The sequence below is a fragment of the Falco peregrinus genome, chromosome 15, assembly GCF_023634155.1.
Source record: "Falco peregrinus isolate bFalPer1 chromosome 15, bFalPer1.pri, whole genome shotgun sequence".
NCBI classification, from domain to species: Eukaryota; Metazoa; Chordata; class Aves; order Falconiformes; family Falconidae; genus Falco; species Falco peregrinus.
The window spans coordinates 1,585,198-1,600,800 of NC_073735.1; the positions used below are offsets into that span (position 1 = coordinate 1,585,198).

Sequence of the window (15,603 nt, forward strand, 5' to 3'; positions counted from 1 at the left end):
AAGATTGTGGTGCTCCGGCGTAGAAATCCAGATGTCACCTTCCTTCCCCCCTTCCGCTCACGTCCTTCCTTCCTCCCCCCGCCCAGCCCCTCGCCCGACTCCCAGCCCCTCCTGAACAAAGGCTCGGTAGCCATGGTTAATAATCCCCACATAAAGGCCCTGCAGAAGAGGAGAGGAAGGAGAGGGGAGACACAAAGAAGCTGCTGGGAGCCCAGCCGAGGAAGGCGGGGGTGGAAGAAGGCGTTTTCCTGAGCTGTGGGACAGGGGTGTTAAAGCTGGCTCCCAGAGATGGAGAGCGGCGGGGTGTAGGTACCCCGAGGCAGCTTCGCCCTCATGGCACATCTGATACCCCATCCCTCATGTCTTCTGCCCATGGGGAACGGGGAGCTGGAGGTCGGAGAGCCCAGGCGGGTGCCTGTGCGTACCCCACACCGCAAGGCCTTGCGTGAACCCCCAAGCTCCCCAAAATGCAGCTCCAGCGGGAGGGCACCCCCGGGGATTTCTGCCCAGGGGCGATGAGCCCCCGCGCTGCCGTGGCGGGGAAGCGGTGGGCCGATCCCGGGCGGTGTGGGAAAGCGCGGCGCTGGCCTGCGTCCCATCCCTTCCCTGGGGAGCGGGGCCCCTCGGCCCTGACGGTGCTGTGTGAAGAGGTGCAGGCCTGGGCAGCCACGGCAGCCGCTTCCGCCCACCACGCCTGCCCTCCACCCTGCCGCCACGCAGGCCAGCGCCCGCCGACAGCTCATCGCCCACCGGCGCGGGCTGGGGGCTCCCTGGGCACCCCATAGACTCCTCCCAAGACACCCGGGCTGCCCTGGGCCCCATCGCCTGGTTGGGGGCTGCAGGAGCCGGGGAAGGCACAGGGCCCCCGTCCCCACCTGGGGCGTGCTGAGCAGCGTGCCGGGGCACGCACGGCAAGGGAGCCGAGTGCTGCCTGCCGGCACAGCCTGCACTGGGGCCAGCTCCCTCTGGCAGCTCGGCAGGACCCAGCTAAGCCCCGTGGGTCTCGCTGGGAGGGCAGGGAAAGGTGGAAGGGGCTGAGGTGTGCTCTGGGATGCAGCCTGTGCTCAGCCCCAGGCCCTGTGCCTGGCTCTGCATGCTGGCCATCGCTCCCCTCCAGCTGCAGAGAGCCAGGCTCAGCAGGAGCCGGAGGAGAAAGGCAAATGCAATTATGCACTTCCAGATTGTTCCTGCAACCTGCGATGCTCAGATAACGCCAGGGTTATCAGCCCTGCCCTGGGCAGGCTGCACCCGTGTGCTGCCCTGTGGTTTTCCCGCAGAGAGGAGCCGGAGCGGCTGCCTGGCAGCTCCCAGGGACGGAGCTGCCTGCCCAGGCACGGGCTCTTACCCGAGAGGTGACAGGAGGTTTAAGGAGAGCACTGGGAGCCGTGGGGGCCCAGACACCCCTATTTCCCCAGCTGGCAGAGAGCAAGAGCTGCTCCGTGCCTCCACTGGGGCCGGACCTGCGAGCTCCGACCTTCCCACCCCGGCGGTGCGCGTGGGACCGCGACACGGGAGCCTCATCCACACTGTTTGTTTGCACAGCAGCAAATGGGGGCCAAAGCCAAATCCGTTAGGCAAGCAAATAAATAAGAAGGCGTGAGATAAGGCAGCGGAGAGGGAAGATGAAGGTGGCCAGCCTGCTGCGCTCCCCACGCAGAGACTCCGAGCCCACCGGGTGCCACACACAGCGCAGCAGGGTGATTTCACGGCAGCCGTGAGAGCAGTGGGGCCTTGCTTTCAAATCCTGCCCATCTTCCCCAGAACCATCAGTTTGGTAGGGGGAAAAAAAAAAAAAAAAGATTTCTTCAAAGTTAAATGGTCTGAAAAGCAGAAGCCCAACCAACTGGAGGCATGGCTATTGCAGTAGCAGCAGGAGGCTGTTTTGGGGGAAGGGGGGGTGGGGAAAGGCATGCTCCCCGTCACAGAGGTTGGCCAGCCTGTTTTCTCCAGGGAGGGGCACTGCCCTTTCCAATTGCTGGGAATTTTCTACAGAGGTTTTTATTAGCAACATTTTGCTTTATTTTAAACACAGAATAAAAGTTAGCACCAGAACTAAATGCATCAGCAGTGTGTCATCTGGGTTGTCTCGCTTGTTTGTTTGACTTGGTCAATGCTTTCCGACAGGACAGCAGGACCCCTCAGGTCCCCTTCCCTCCCAAGGTGGCATTTGTGGGGCTTAAATCACAGTATTTTATGCAAAGTGGAACATCCCTTTCCCTCCTCCAAGGGGAGCAGAGCCTGAGGCTCCTCTGGTGCTGCATCCTTCCCTTTGGAGGGAAGGTGTGAGCCTTTTCTCAGGGGTCCCTGAGCCCTGGGCACCGCTCAGGGGGTGACTGTTCCCACAGTGGAGAGGGAGCTGCAAGAGCATCCCCTCAGTGCAGCCGGGGGGGCGAGAGCAGCCTGCCAGCAGCCTGCGCGCGATGGCACAGCTCCCTTGCACTTGTTCCTCCCATCGAAGGCACCGCCTGGGAGGAGGCCCCCTCTCCACACCAGCGATGCAAGGGCTCTGAGCCTTATCACTGCCCAGCGTTGCCATTTTAAGCAACTAATCTCGTGGGGAAAAAATTTAATCATTTCCGATGAATCATCAAGTCTATTTGGCTGGGAAAGTGGTGGTGGGGGGGGCTGCCCAGGTATGCAGATGAGACAGGAGGAGGGCATGGCAAGGGCCACTGCATGGCACTGGCGGGGGAGTGGGGCTGGGGGCCAGCACAGGGTTGTCAGGGGGCTGGTGGGGCTGGCAGTATGAGAGGGGCTTGGGGATAGCCGGCGGGAACGCTGTGGCCCCAGGGAACCCGCAGCCCGGCCGCAGAGTGGCTCAGGGTGGTCGGAGGGATGCAGCTCATGCTGCAGGAAAAGCAAGTGGAAGAGACAAGATGTGCAAAGGTTCGGAGCTCCCGGGTTGAGAGCCGGAGGAGAGCGCTTCTCGCTGCTCCTGGGAGATGCTGGGGCAGCCCTGGACCTGCCTGCATGTGGGGTGAACTCAACTCAGCCAGCTGCGGGGGTCCTGTGTGAATGGGGAGCAAAATGGGAGGTAGAGAAGGGGCTCTGAAGGAGAAGAAACCCCCGGTGTTTCATCCTCAAGCACTCTGGCTCTGACTGACCTGGGGGAAACTGAGGCACAGAGCCAGGCTGCAATGGGGCGGGGGCAGTGGACCTGGGGGGGCTGCTTGGCAGGCCAGGGGCAACCCGCAGCACCTGGGGAGGGCTGTTGTGCTCCCCCAGGGCTGTGCAGGAGCCTGTCAGGGGGCTGCCGGAGGGGCCGGGCTGTGCTGGGCGATTACCCCTGGATAATAGCAGCCTTGTGCAGGCCTGGGAGCCCCTCCGCCCCCGGCTCGGCCCCCAGCCAGGCGTGCTGCCCCGGCCACCGCAGCTAACGGCCTTTCCACAGCCGCCCTGTTCGACAGCTGCGCGGGGGCTTGGGTGGCCATGGAGCCGTGTCCTGGGGCCCTGCCTTGGGGACAGGGACGGGGGGCATCGCGCCAGGGAGGCTGAGACCCTGCGGACCCCCGGTGACCTGCCTGGGATGGCACTGCCCTCGCATCCCCGCTGCTCCCCAAGGACCCCACTGTCCCCAGGTGTCTCTCAGAGGCAATGACAAAGGGTTTGGCCCGCGGAGGCCGCCGGTGGGGGTCCGAGGTCAGCCCCGAAAGTGTGGCTGGGGTCTTGGGGGGGGGGGGGGCGGGGGTAGCTCTGCCCCGGGGCACCGCCAGCCACATCCACCGGTGCCTGCAAGTCGCGGGGCCCGGCAGCCCCCAAGCCCTCCCCCTCCGCGGGGTCTGCGGGGGCTTCCCACCCCCAGCGCCCGGCAGCCCGCTCCGATCGCCCCCGCGCCGGGCCGGGCTGGCTGCGGGGGGAGCTGGGCCGGGCCCCTCCGGCAGGGCTAGAAGTGCCTGACAGCGGCGGGGGCGGGCGGGGGGCTCGGCGCGGGGCTCCGCGGTACGGGGGGTCTGGGGGCGCCGGCCGATGTCCCGCCCCCGCCACGCCCGGGGGGGCCGCACCCGCGCCAGCCATGCGGGGCCCGGCGGCGCCCGGCCGGCTGCCGCTGGGGGGGGATAAGCGGCCGCGGGCGGTGGGCAGGCACCTCGCCTTCCTCCTCCTCCTCCTCCTCCTCCTCCTCCTCCACCGCCTGACGTCACCCACGGCCCCGCTCAGTCGCGGGCGGCCGGCGGCGGCGGTGGGCATGGCTGGGGGGCGGCGGGCGGCCGGGCTCGCCCTGGGCTGGGGCTGCTGCCTCCTGCTCTGCTGCGGTGAGTGGCGCGGGGCGGCCGGGCCGGGCCGGGGGCGGGCGGCCGGGGGCACCTGCGGGGCTGCGCTGCGGGGCGCCGGGGTCCCGCTGTCCCCGGGCAAGGCTTCCCCTGCGCCCCGTGCAGCCGCCATCCCGCTGTCCCCTTCCCCGGGAGTGCCGGGCTGCCGCGGGTCAGCGCCCGGTGCGCGGTGCGGGGCTGTGCCAGCCTCCCTGCCCGGAGCGCTCCGGGGGGCGGGGGGCAGCCGGCGGGGTCCCCCCCGCAGCACCGCTCCGGGGCCGGCGGGGCCCCTCGGGCGCTGCCTGGCTTGGGGCCAGGAATGCGAAGCCTGCGGTGCCGGGGGAGCCTCGGGGGGCGCAGCCCCCTGCAGGATGTCCTCGCCTGCACGTCCCCGGGCTGCGCCGCGGGGGTGGGTCCGGGGTGGGGTGGGGGAGCCGGGAGTGCCGCATTCCGCGCTCAGGGCCCCTTTGCAGCCCCCTCCGCCCCGCGAGGCAGGGCAGGGTGCGGGGTGGGCTCTGCGCCCCCGGGGCCGCGCTCCGGGGTGCCCCCACGTGTGCTGGAGTGCGGCGGGGTGAGGCGCTGGAGCCGCGGGGACGCACCCGCCCCTGCCCTTCTAAGGAGTTTTTCCCCGAGCGCTGTTTCTCTTGGCTTTTTTCACGCTTTCTTTTTTTATCCTCTTTCCAGTCCATTTTCACTCTCGGGGCGGGGGGGCTGCGTTTCCTGCCCTACCCTCTCCCCGCAGCATCCCCCCCACCCCCTCGCCGGGGCCGGGAGTGGTCCCGGTGTGCGCCCCGTCCCGGCCGCGCTGCGGGGGTGGCCCCAGGCGCTGTGGACGGGGCTCCGGCACGGCAGGGGAGCGGATCGCCCGAGCCAAAGGCAGGCTGCCCACGCCCCCCCCCCCCGGGCTGGGATCCCCTTCCTCACCGCACATGTGCCGAGCGAGGAGTGCATTGGTTGGCGGCATCGGTGTGTTCACGAGCCCAGCCACGGCGAAAGGCTTGATGCTTCCCAGAAGCGTGAGGAGCCGCAGCCAAGTGCTTCCCCGCCGGGCTGGGGGCTCGCCCTGCTGCTGTGGCAGGGGGCTGACCCCCTGGGGCAGCCAGTGCCACCCCGGCCCCTTCGGCACTGCGGCCTCGGGCTATTGGAGAGGTCCCCGTTGGAGAGGTCCCTGTGGGTGCTGTCACCTGGCTGCGGGGCTGGGGTGGTGAGCCTTTCCTCTCCTGGTGTACATGGCCGGCTCCTGGCGGGGCGCTGGGGCCGTTTGGGGGTGCAGGGTGCCGCTCCGTGCTGCAGCAGAGCCTTGGCTCGCTCCCCGTCACCGGCACAGCGAGGGTTGGGCTGGGGCGGAGGGTGCTGGGCGCTGGCGGTGGGGTTGCTGCTGCAGGGCCGGGGCTCAGCGCCCTGCTTCCCCTCCCCGTGAGGAAGAAGGGGTGCAGGTGATGCCACGCCGCGGGATGTACTCTGGCACAGGGCTCTGTGCGGGAGGGGCAGCGTTGCCCAGGGCAGGGGGCACATGTGGGCATGTGCTGGGAGCAGGCGGGATCTGGCCGCAGCTGGTTTCCCTGCGAGGGGAACAGAAATCCGCGGAAACCTCAAGCATCCCACGTGCGGCTGCAGACCCCTGCGGTGCCCCTCTCGCTGCTCTGTGCCAGGGGCTCTGCGCCACCGCCGCCACACTGCTCCTCGCCATCTCCCCGCACACCTCGGCTCGACGGGAGGCTGGTGGAGGGGCTGTGCTACTCCCCACCCCCTTCCTCGGCTCTCAAAGCAAATCTTTGTTCTTGTGGAGCTCTGGCTGGCGGCCGGCTGTCCGCCAGCCAGATGGAGAGGCACGGGGGCTCTCCTCCCTTCCCTGCTTGCTTGCTTGCTGCAGACGTCCTCTCCAGATCTCCAGGTCTCCCGCTGGAGCTGTGCCAGGCGCTTGGGGTGCACGGTGGAGGCTGGAGCTCAGCGCTGCAGCTGGGCTGATTATGCGTGGCTGATGGGTCTCCAGCCCTGCCCAGGTTCCCTCACCCAGCCACGCTGGGCACAAGGGAGGATCTGGGCACAAGGGAGGATCGCTGTGGACCCAGAGCCTGCTGTGCCAGGGTGCCCATGCCCGCTGCCTCTGCAGCCTGCCCGCACACAGAGCAGGCTGGAGCTGCAGGAGGAAGCCCCCTGTCCCCAGGGTTGCGGGGGGGCTTTGTAGCCCCCAGCTAGCCACACTTGTGGCGGTGCTGGGTGCTCCTTCCAGCCTGGGGGAGGGCTGGTGTCCAGCCTGCCCCGGAGGGGGGTGCAGTGAGCCCTTGTCCCAGGCAGGGTGGGGGCTGTAGCGTCCGTGTCCACCTCCTCAAGGGCAGTGGATGGGGCAGTGGATGGTTGGGAGGGACGTGCCTCATGCCAGCCCCAGATGCCAGCCATTCTCCAGCTCTGAGCTCATGGGTTTGGCTGCTTCGCTGCCTGGATGAGGGCTCTCATGCCGAGCGGGTCAGTGGGGTGGGCCAGCAGCTCTCCCCCTCCCAGGGGCTGGCTCTGCCCAGGGTCTAAAAGGGGGGCAAAGCCCGGCCTGCCTGCCTGCAGCGCAGAAGTGTCGGGGCTCAGCAGACGGTGCCCCAGCCCCAGGCTTGCCCAAGCCTGCGGGTGCCCGACTGCACCAGGCGGCCAGGTGTAAAGTTATCTTCTCCTATGTATGCTCAGTCCAGTTTCCTGACCCCAGTGCATGCTTATCTGTGGGGCTTTCACCTGTTTTTGTAGCGCCTCCTTTCCTGTGCAGTGCTTTGTCTGTCCCCCTTTGCTGAGTGCCAACGGAACGGGTGAGGGCCAAAAGCTGGCTGTTGGGGTGTCCTGAAGTGGCTGGTCCTGTGAGCTGGGGCCTTTGCTGTGGCAGAAGGGCTCCTGCCTGCATTTTGGCATTGTGCCACCACATAGCCCCTCCAGACAGAGAGTATTTTGTGGGCACGGCATTGGCCTTTGAAGTTGCCTCACTTGCAAGGCTCTGTGGCTGTTACTGAGCAGCGTTATCGAGGGAGCTGTTGACACAGCTGGTTTCCTCCAGCCTCTTGTGTACAGCTGCCATACCTGGGCTGGGCTGTGGGTGCTGAGCCGGTTGGCCCTGTTGCTGGGGGATCGACCTCTGTCCCCTCCCGCAGGGCTGCACCCCCACCCAGGGCACGCAGCCCTCCCTTGCTTTGGCACCCCTAGAACCGGTGGTTGTGGCACTCCTAGCCTTGCTGTGATGCAGCACTTGTCTCTGCCGTGCCTGGCTGGGGTGATGCTCTACCCCCGGCCCCCTGGGGAGTGGTTCTGTTCCGTGTCCTGGATCGATAGCCATTACCTTCCCCTGCTGCTCTGGAGCTTGGCCAGGAGCTCCATTACTGCTGCGGGCGAGTGGGTGGATGGGCTGAGGGGGAAGGTAGGGTGCCGAGGTGGGCAGGCTCTGCTCGCTGTGGGTGCGGGTCCCTGGTGTCACCCATGCTATGGGGTGGGCAGTGCTGGCTGTGCTTTATGGGCAGGGAGCAGCAAGTGGGGGCTCATCTTGGGTACGCTGCAGGGGTGGATGCTCTGACCGCCAAGCTCTGGGTTCCTGCCTGAGTGGCAGGGTTGGAGGTTGGGGGGGGACCCGGGGGTCCTGGCTGCACCCCTTGCCCTGCCTCTGCTAACCTCCCGACACCTCCTTCGCTGGCCCTTGGTGTGGGTGGGTGCTGGTCTGGGATGCGGGCTTGGACCGCGTGGGTAGATGTGTGCTTTGGGGTGTGAGGGGGGTCACTGCTGCTCTGGGCTGATTAGGGCCGTTGGCAAGGCGACCCGCTTGCTTGCGGGCTGTGGAGATGCAGCCCCTTCCCATACCCCAGAAAACTACTCCCTGCCTCGGTGGTGTGGGGGGGGATTTGGGGGCTCAGAGGTCCTACTGCTCATTTCAGCAAGACTGGGATGTCATGGGGAGGGCAGGTCTGACAGGGACCGCACCAGTGGTGTGGTGGGTGTCCCCAGGTGTCCTGGGGAGACCAGTGGTGCAAGCGCGGCGTGCCTCGTCCCCTCTCTGGGAGCAGTGCTGGTGGCCTGAGCCCATGGGCACCTTGTGGATGCCCTGTGGATGCAGAAGGCAGTGTGGTGGTGTGCTCCGGGCTGGCACTGCTGCTGGGCTGGGACACAGTGCCTGGGGGATGCTGGCACAGGACGTGGCACTGCCCCAGCCCTTTGGGGGATGCAGATGGGGACAGGCCTGGGCTTGGCTCCCTGCCTGCCCGGCTCAGACCTAGGGGCCTCCCCGTGCTTCCCCCCGTGATGGGCTCTGTCCTGCAGCTGCAGCCAGCCGGATGGAGGTCTCCATGCCAGCGGTGGTCGAAGTGGAGATCGGGGACACGGCCAGGATCGAGTGCAACTTCTACATCCCTGAAAATGATTCCTACACCTACATCAACTGGTTCTACGTGAGTGCTGGCCTGGGAGAGGAGCGGTGGGCAGTGGGCTGGGGTGACAGCTAGCCCGGAGCTTTCTCCTGGGCTCCCTGTCAGCCTGGCCTCAGCCCCTCGCCTTGCAGATCGACGGCAACAACCAGGTGAGGCTGTGCCACATCATAGGCAGCAAGGTCGTGGAGGATAACACGGACTACAAGGGGCGGCTCTCGGTGGGGGAGGACAAGGCCCTCTCCATCAGCAAGGTGACGGTGCAGGATGCCAGGACCTTCGTGTGCCAGGTCGAGGCGGGCAGCCACGGTGCGGGCGAGAACCGCTCTGAGCTCCGCGTCTACAGTGAGTGATGGGGCGGGAGGGCAGCACGGCCACTCATCCGCTCTGCAGGGCTGGTGGGAGATCCTCTCCCGTCCCTCCTAACACCGTGGGTGGTTTCTCTTTCCAGAGGTCCCCGAGACCCCTGAGATTGTGGCCAACTCGGGAGGCATCTCAGTGCACAGCACTGACATCCCGCAGGTGAGGAGAAGCTGCGCGTGGGGAGGGGAGGCTGCCAGCCGTGCCAGGCTCCCTGCTCCCCTCTCCCCATGGGCACACCTGGTGCTCAAAGCTTTCTCTGCCGCCGCTGCAGATTGCCCAGTGTGTGAGCAGGAACAGCTTCCCGTTCTCCAACATCACATGGTACAAGAATGGGAAGCAGCTGCAGCAGCAGGAGAAGAGTGAGTGGGCTGGGGCTGGGGAACCGAACCTGCCTGCTGGGGAGAGGGGCTGGGGCACTTGTGGTACCCGGGGCCTGGGGCCTGGCAGCCCATGGCCACCCAAAGGAGCCCTCTTTCCTCCTCTGGCCTCCCCGCGGGCTGGGAACAGCGGCTTTGTCCCCTGTAGTGGTGAAGATCATGGACACGCTGACCCGCGAGTCGAGCGGGCTGTACACGGTGAGCAGCACCCTCTTTGCCCGCGTCACCCGAGAGGATCGCAACTCCCTCTACCACTGCACCGTGCACTACTGGCTGCGGGGACACAGGCGCACCATGGAGTCACGGCCAGTCAATGTCACAGTCTTCTGTGAGTCAGGGGCTGGGGCCCGCGCCTGCCGCCCGGTGCTGCCTGGCAGGGCTCCGCACTGATCCCTCCCGCTCCCTCCCGCAGACCCTGCGCAGCACGTGAAGCTGCAGGTCATGCCGTCCTCAATGCTGGTGAAAGAAGGGGATAACGTGAAGCTGGTCTGCGAGGCTGACGGGAACCCAGCACCCGTCTTCAGCTTCTATAAGAGAGATGTGAGGCTGGAGGGGACCTGAGCACCTCTCACTTGGTGGACAGCTCGTGTCCTGGCTGCTCCTCGTCCCCTGCCTGGGGGACCCTGGGCAGTGGGATGCAGCAGCTGGGATGAAGGGTGCCTGTGTGGGGCTAAAGGCTCTGTTTTTCTTCACTGTCTGCAGCTGGGAGACTGGCAGGATGTGTCATCACTGGCAGATGCCAACAGTGGGGTGCTATACCTGCGTGACGTGACTAAGAACAGCAGTGGCCTGTACAGGTGCCAGACCCTGGACTTGGATGATATGGGACAGCTTGAGCAGGATGTGGAGCTTGTTGTGAACTGTAAGGCAGGGGGATGGGATCCTGCAGACCTTGTGATGGGTGCCTCGTCCCTCCTGCTCATCCTGTCCTGGTCTCCATCCCTCTCCCAGACATTGAAGAGGTCCGTGTGAAGATGGAGCCATCCTCACCCCTTAAGGAAGGGGATAGTGTGAGGCTGAGCTGTGATGCCAACAGCCCTGTGGCCCTGGACTACCAGTGGAGGGATGACAAGGTGAGCAGGCATTTGGGTATTGTCGTGCTCAGGCTTGGTGAGCCTGGGCTTTGCAGCAAACTGGGCAGAGGCAGGAGCTTGCTTCATCTCTTGTGAGAGAGGCCAGGGCTAGGATTCCCCCTCCCATGGGCCCGCATTGTCCATCTCTACCCCTTCACCTCCTGCCAGTACTGCAAGGAGGTCCTGTGCTCGCAGCCCCCCTTGCGGTGCGTAGGAGGGAGGGCTGAGGCGCTTTGGGACAGCTGCAGAGCCTGGGGAGCCTGGTACTCGGGGCTCATGGCCGGTGGGCATCCTCTCCCAACAGGGCAAGAAGGTTGCAGAAGGGAACCAGCTCTTCCTGAGCAACCTCACCTTCGAAACCTCCAGAAACTTCAGCTGCAAGGTGATTGCACCGAGCGTGCCAGGGCTGGAGCAGAGCAAGCAGGTGGCCGTGGCCGTTCAGGGTAAGGAGCGGTGTGTGTGCAGGCGTGCTGCCGGGCTGGAGGGAGCCCTGTCCCTTGCAGCATCAGCCCCGGTCCCCAATGAGCCGCGGGTGCTTGATGTGCCGTCCCCACAGGGAAGCCGCGGATTGTCGCCATCAGCTCCCCGCTGTACGTGCGGCAGGACGAGGTGGTGAACCTGACCTGCAAGGCCATTGCTTTCCCCAAGCCTTCTGTCCACTGGAACGTCAATGGGACGGTGAGCGCTGGGGAGGGTGCTGGGTCTCTTGGAGGGGCTGCGCATTGCCACGGGTGCTGAATCCTTCACTGTGCGCCCCCCTCGCAGGCTCATGAGTACATTGAAAACCAGCACATCGCCAGCAACCTGACGGTGCGTGTGAACCATGACCTGCTGCGGGCAGGAGCCATGTGCAGGGTCTCCAACGCGCTGGGTGTCAGCGAGAAGCACATCCAGCTGCTGGGTGAGTCTCGGGCACTGCGCTCTGGCCTGGGAGCCCAGGGAAGCATTAGTCCCCCTTGCGCAGGCACCCTGCGTGTCGTGCTGCCGTGGCGTGGCTGAGCTCTGTCTCTTTCCCTCCCTTCCTGCTTTACCAGTGGAATCCATCAGAAAAGGTCAGTCTCTGCACCGCGCCAGGTGTGTGACAGCCCAGGCTCCAGTGGGAGCATGCCATCGATGGGCATCACTCCCCTTGGGGCTGGGGAGGGAGCCGGAGCGTGACAGGGATGGACATCACTCGCCTCGGGGCTGGGAAGGGAGCCTGGATCACTGATGGGCATCGCTCACCTTGATGGGCATCAGTCGCCTCGGGGCTGGGGAGGGAGCCTTGGCCGCTCGCTCTTGCACTGCGTCTCTCGCTCTTGCACTGCGTCTCTCGCTCTTGCACTGCGTCTCTCTCGCTGCTTCTCTGCCAGGGGAGCGGAGGCTCCGTCCCCAGCTGTTCCTGCAGCCGTGTGGAAGCTGCCTGCTTGTCCCCAGCTGGTAGCCCAGCGAGGCCATCGAGTGCAGCCTCCTGCAGCCCAGGGCCGCTGGGCAGGGAGGGGAAGGGACGGCCGATGTCTTGCAGGAAACCCTGTAAGCTGTCCTACAGCAGGCAGGGGCATGGCAGGCGGGAGCAGAACGTGAAGCTGCTAATGCGGCTGTTTGAACGGAGCGTTTTTTGTACTGACATCTGCCTCCTGCAGGGAGCTGGAGAAGCACCAGGAACTGGATCCCCGTGGGGCTTTCCTGGGGGAAGGGGTCCTTACCTTCCCCCCAGGGGAGTACAGTAATACGGAAGCTGGAGAGCATCAGGGTGGGACAGGCATTAACTTCTTCCTCTTGCGTTGTGTTTAGATCAAAAGACACCAGAGAGCAAAGGGGTGATCATTGTGGCCATCATCGTCTGCATCCTCGTGGTGGCTGTGCTGGGGTCTGTCATCTACTTCCTGCACAAGAAAGGCAAGATCCCATGTGGCCGCGCTGGGAAACAGGACATGTAAGCACTGCCGCCTGCCCTCCCAGGGAGCCCCTGGGGCCAGAGGTGCTTGCCATCACTCATGCTTCCCATCTCATTGCACCAGCTGCTCCCTGCCCAGCTTGGAGGGAGGCAATAGGGCAGCCTCGGGGGGCACCGTGCTGGGGTCTCAGCAGCGCTTTCCAGCTTCCCACAGCGTGGGGTCTGCACTGCTCGCCCCATCTGCACAGGGAGGCGAGGAGGAGGACAGCAGAGTGGTAGAGCAGCCAAGGGATCCCTCCCTAGGGAGGAGCGGGGCAGCCCAAGGCTTCCTGTGAGCCGGAGCCTCTTTCACCCCTGGCCTTCCTTGGCCCCAGCCCCACTCCAGAGCACCCCCTGAGATGGAGCCCCCGGGCTCGGCCTCGCTCCGCCAGCCACGTGCCCTCTTTGGTGTACCACAAACATGTCTCAAAATTGTCACCTCCCTCCCCTAGCACAAAGCCAGAGGCACGTAAAGACAAGATTGTAGTTGAAGTTAAGTCAGATAAACTTTCCGAAGAGGCGGGGCTCCTGCAGGGTGCCAACGGCGAGAAGAGACCTGCCGCTGACCAGGTAGGACAGAGCGTCGTGCGCTGCCCTTCCCCAGGGCGAGGGCGAGGAGCCGTGGGGGTGCATTGAGGTAACGCTTTTCTCCTCCCCGCAAGCTCCTCTGCCAGCACTCCCCCCCGCCCCCCGCATGGGCCTCCATCATCCATCATCAGTGCTCGAGGGGGGCCGTGGGAGGGAGGTGAGGTGACAGAGCCGCGGCTCTCTGCTCCAGGGACGCAGGAGCAGCCCTCTCTCCTGGTGCGTGCAGCTCTGCTCCGTGCCAGCCCCGGGCATCGCCCGGGAGCCCGCTGCTTGGCTCGGCCTCCTCGGAGCCGGGCTGCCGTGGGAGGTGGAGCTACATGAGCATCTCTGGCTGGGAGTCGGAAGCGGGGGCTGTGGGAACGGGCCCTGCCCCGGCATCTCGGAGCCAGAGCGCTCGGTGCAGGATGAGAGGAGTCTCCCGGGCTGTGTGCTCCCCTCGCCTGGGGTCGAGAGCCACGGGGGGCTCGAGCAACGACTCACGGTATCTGTGGCAGGCAATGGCCGCGCTGAGGCAGGGCTTGCCATGCTTGCACGCCCCGTGGAGCCATAGGGTGCGGCACCTGAGCCCACCGTGGTTTGATTTGCCTTAGTCCGAGAGAGAATCCCACGCTGGTTCTGCTGCCCACGCAGCTCACGCTTGCCGCCCCTCGCCCTGGGGCCGGCGCTGTCTGTCACGCAGCCACCTGCAGCAGGGGACCTGGTTTTCTGTTCACCCCTAACTGCTTCTTCCCCCTCTCCCTCTTTCTGTTTTGGCGGACTGAAGAGCGAGAAATACATCGATCTGAGAAACTAGAGAGGGAATCTACTAAGTGCTTTCTTCCTTCAAACCTTTCCTGCTCTTGGATTGCCTTGTCCCACCCCTGCTCCAGCACCTGGGGAGCACGGCCAGAGACAATTACTGCGTCGCAGTGCTGAGCCCCAGCGCGCAGGGGACGCCTCTGACTCACCTGTCCGTTACCTCAGCCGTGGGCTTGCAGGTTGTCAACTTAGCAGCAGCAAAGCTGGACTTGCTTACTACTACTACTACTACTACAGGGAAGCCAACAGCAATATTAGAAAGAAATACCCCATTAAGCTACCCGGTGGAAGGATTGGAGGCTTTTTCAGGAAATCTGTCCTGTACGTATGTGTGGGAAGGTTTTGATGCGTTTTACCCCAAACTTGCTCAGAAAAGCTGGTGAAATTGTTGTTTTTCTTTTGGGATGTCCCAGGCATCTTAGCTGTAGCGGTGCGCAGGTTAGATGAGCGAAGGGTGGAAGTGATGCGTTAGAGCGGCGGTTGGCAGCCGCTGGGGAGGGGGTAGTGCTTTGCTTTGCCTTGAAACTGGTGTCGTTGGCTCAGCCCAGCGTGTCCTGGCGGTGCTGTGCAGGCAGGGAGCTCCGTACCGGTAGCTGTGATCCTGCAGGAGGTGAGTACCTGGCAGAGGGGACAGGGGTGCCCATCGCCCAGGCACACGCCGGACCAAGGGCTTGGCTTCCCTGGCTTCTAGCGGAGCCGTGCCGAAGTGCCGGGGAGGGCTTCCCTCCCCCCGCTCCCCAGGGAATTGGATCGCTTTTGGGGGGGCTGCACAGCTGCTGGCAACAGCGGGTGCCAGAGCCCTCCCCCCCAAATTTAAAAGTAAGGAATATTAGGCTAGGGCCAGTCAGCGATGTCTCAGGGTTTTTTATTTCTGTGCTGAACAATTACCACCCCCAGGAGAAACTGGTTTATTTCTGTGCTTCGGTGGCACCTCTGGCCCCGCAGCGGAGCCGTGGGGAGGGCGGACGGGCGAGCAGCTTGCCCTGGCCTGCCCCAGCCCTGCGCCCCCACGGCTCCGTCCCCTGCCCCCTCCTAGAGACATCAGCCCCCTGCAGCCCCTCCTGCCTCTAAGTCACTTAGTGCTCTGGTGTCCACAAGCCCCTCCGGCCCCTGCCGGCTCCCGTTCACGCGGCGGCCAGCGTCCCACAAGCCGTGAGCTGTACTCGTGAGCTGCAAGTGTTGTCGAAGCAGAAGCAAAAGCTTTGGTTTATATATATATATATATTTTTGTTGGATTGTGTGTACATTTCCAGAAGTTTTTGTCTGATAACTTGCAAGGGTTTTTTTTATATATGTGAAAATAAAGTACAAAGTTCAAAGCCGGGTGCTGAGTTTGTAGTGGTGGTCCCACCGGGATGGTGCGGGCAGCGTGTCCCCCTGTCCCCCCCACCCCGATTTCAAGGCTCCCTTCCCCAGGAGCGGGTTACTAAGGTGGGGTCTCCATGCAGGCTCCCACCTTTACTTTTTCTCCCGCGACAGCAGGACTTACTCCTGGGAAATGGGTTTAAACCAGCAGTGTGGGCTGAAAGCCCCCCCGGCACTTGGGACACCGCTGAAGGTCACGGGGGCTGGTGGCGGCTGCCGGGTGTCACAGCCCGGCACCAGTGGGACACGCTGCCGGTGGCCTTGGCCAGGAGCCGCCCTCGGCTTCCTGGACGAGCCGGCGGAACGGTGTTGGCTTAACTGGCCTCTGCCCCACGGCGGGGGCAGGAAAATGTCCCGTTCACGGGTGGCCGAGCCCAGCACCGAGTGCGAAGGGGTGGCAGCGGGTGACGGCTGACGAGGTACACGCGGCGGTGGGTCAGCAATCTTGTCCAGGTCCTCGCAGTGGCACCTTCATACCTCCCGTAGCTGGTA

The 15,603-nt window shown here is 64.8% G+C and overlaps 1 protein-coding gene across 5 annotated transcripts; it reads left to right on the forward strand.

Moving 5' to 3' along the window:
- The first annotated feature begins 4,110 nt into the window (after nucleotides 1-4,110).
- MCAM (melanoma cell adhesion molecule) lies at nucleotides 4,111-15,070 on the forward strand. 5 transcript variants are annotated; one of them, XM_055819363.1, is made up of 16 exons: nucleotides 4,112-4,250; nucleotides 8,529-8,656; nucleotides 8,767-8,977; nucleotides 9,084-9,154; nucleotides 9,267-9,354; nucleotides 9,521-9,700; nucleotides 9,785-9,912; nucleotides 10,075-10,234; nucleotides 10,324-10,445; nucleotides 10,750-10,888; nucleotides 11,002-11,123; nucleotides 11,211-11,346; nucleotides 11,480-11,497; nucleotides 12,219-12,360; nucleotides 12,813-12,930; nucleotides 13,712-15,070. In XM_055819363.1, exons 1-16 carry the CDS (start codon nucleotides 4,184-4,186, stop codon nucleotides 13,739-13,741), a joined length of 1,860 nt encoding a protein of 619 aa, XP_055675338.1. In that variant the 5' UTR covers nucleotides 4,112-4,183; the 3' UTR covers nucleotides 13,742-15,070. The 5 variants fall into 5 exon arrangements, with proteins under 5 accessions (XP_055675341.1, XP_055675338.1, XP_055675340.1 ...); XM_055819364.1 differs by having other exon boundaries at nucleotides 4,137-4,250; nucleotides 8,535-8,656; XM_055819366.1 differs by lacking the exon at nucleotides 12,813-12,930 and having other exon boundaries at nucleotides 4,111-4,250.
- The last annotated feature ends 533 nt before the right edge of the window (nucleotides 15,071-15,603 follow it).

Bases quoted from the DNA above. Each gene is read 5' to 3' on its own strand.
- MCAM (XM_055819363.1), top strand. From the start codon at position 4,184: ATGGCTGGGGGGCGGCGGGCGGCCGGGCTCGCCCTGGGCTGGGGCTGC. The intron at 11,124-11,210 runs GTGAGCGCTGGG...CCCCCCTCGCAG, and splicing joins ACTGGAACGTCAATGGGACG to GCTCATGAGTACATTGAAAA. The intron at 12,361-12,812 runs GTAAGCACTGCC...TCCCTCCCCTAG, and splicing joins CGCGCTGGGAAACAGGACAT to CACAAAGCCAGAGGCACGTA.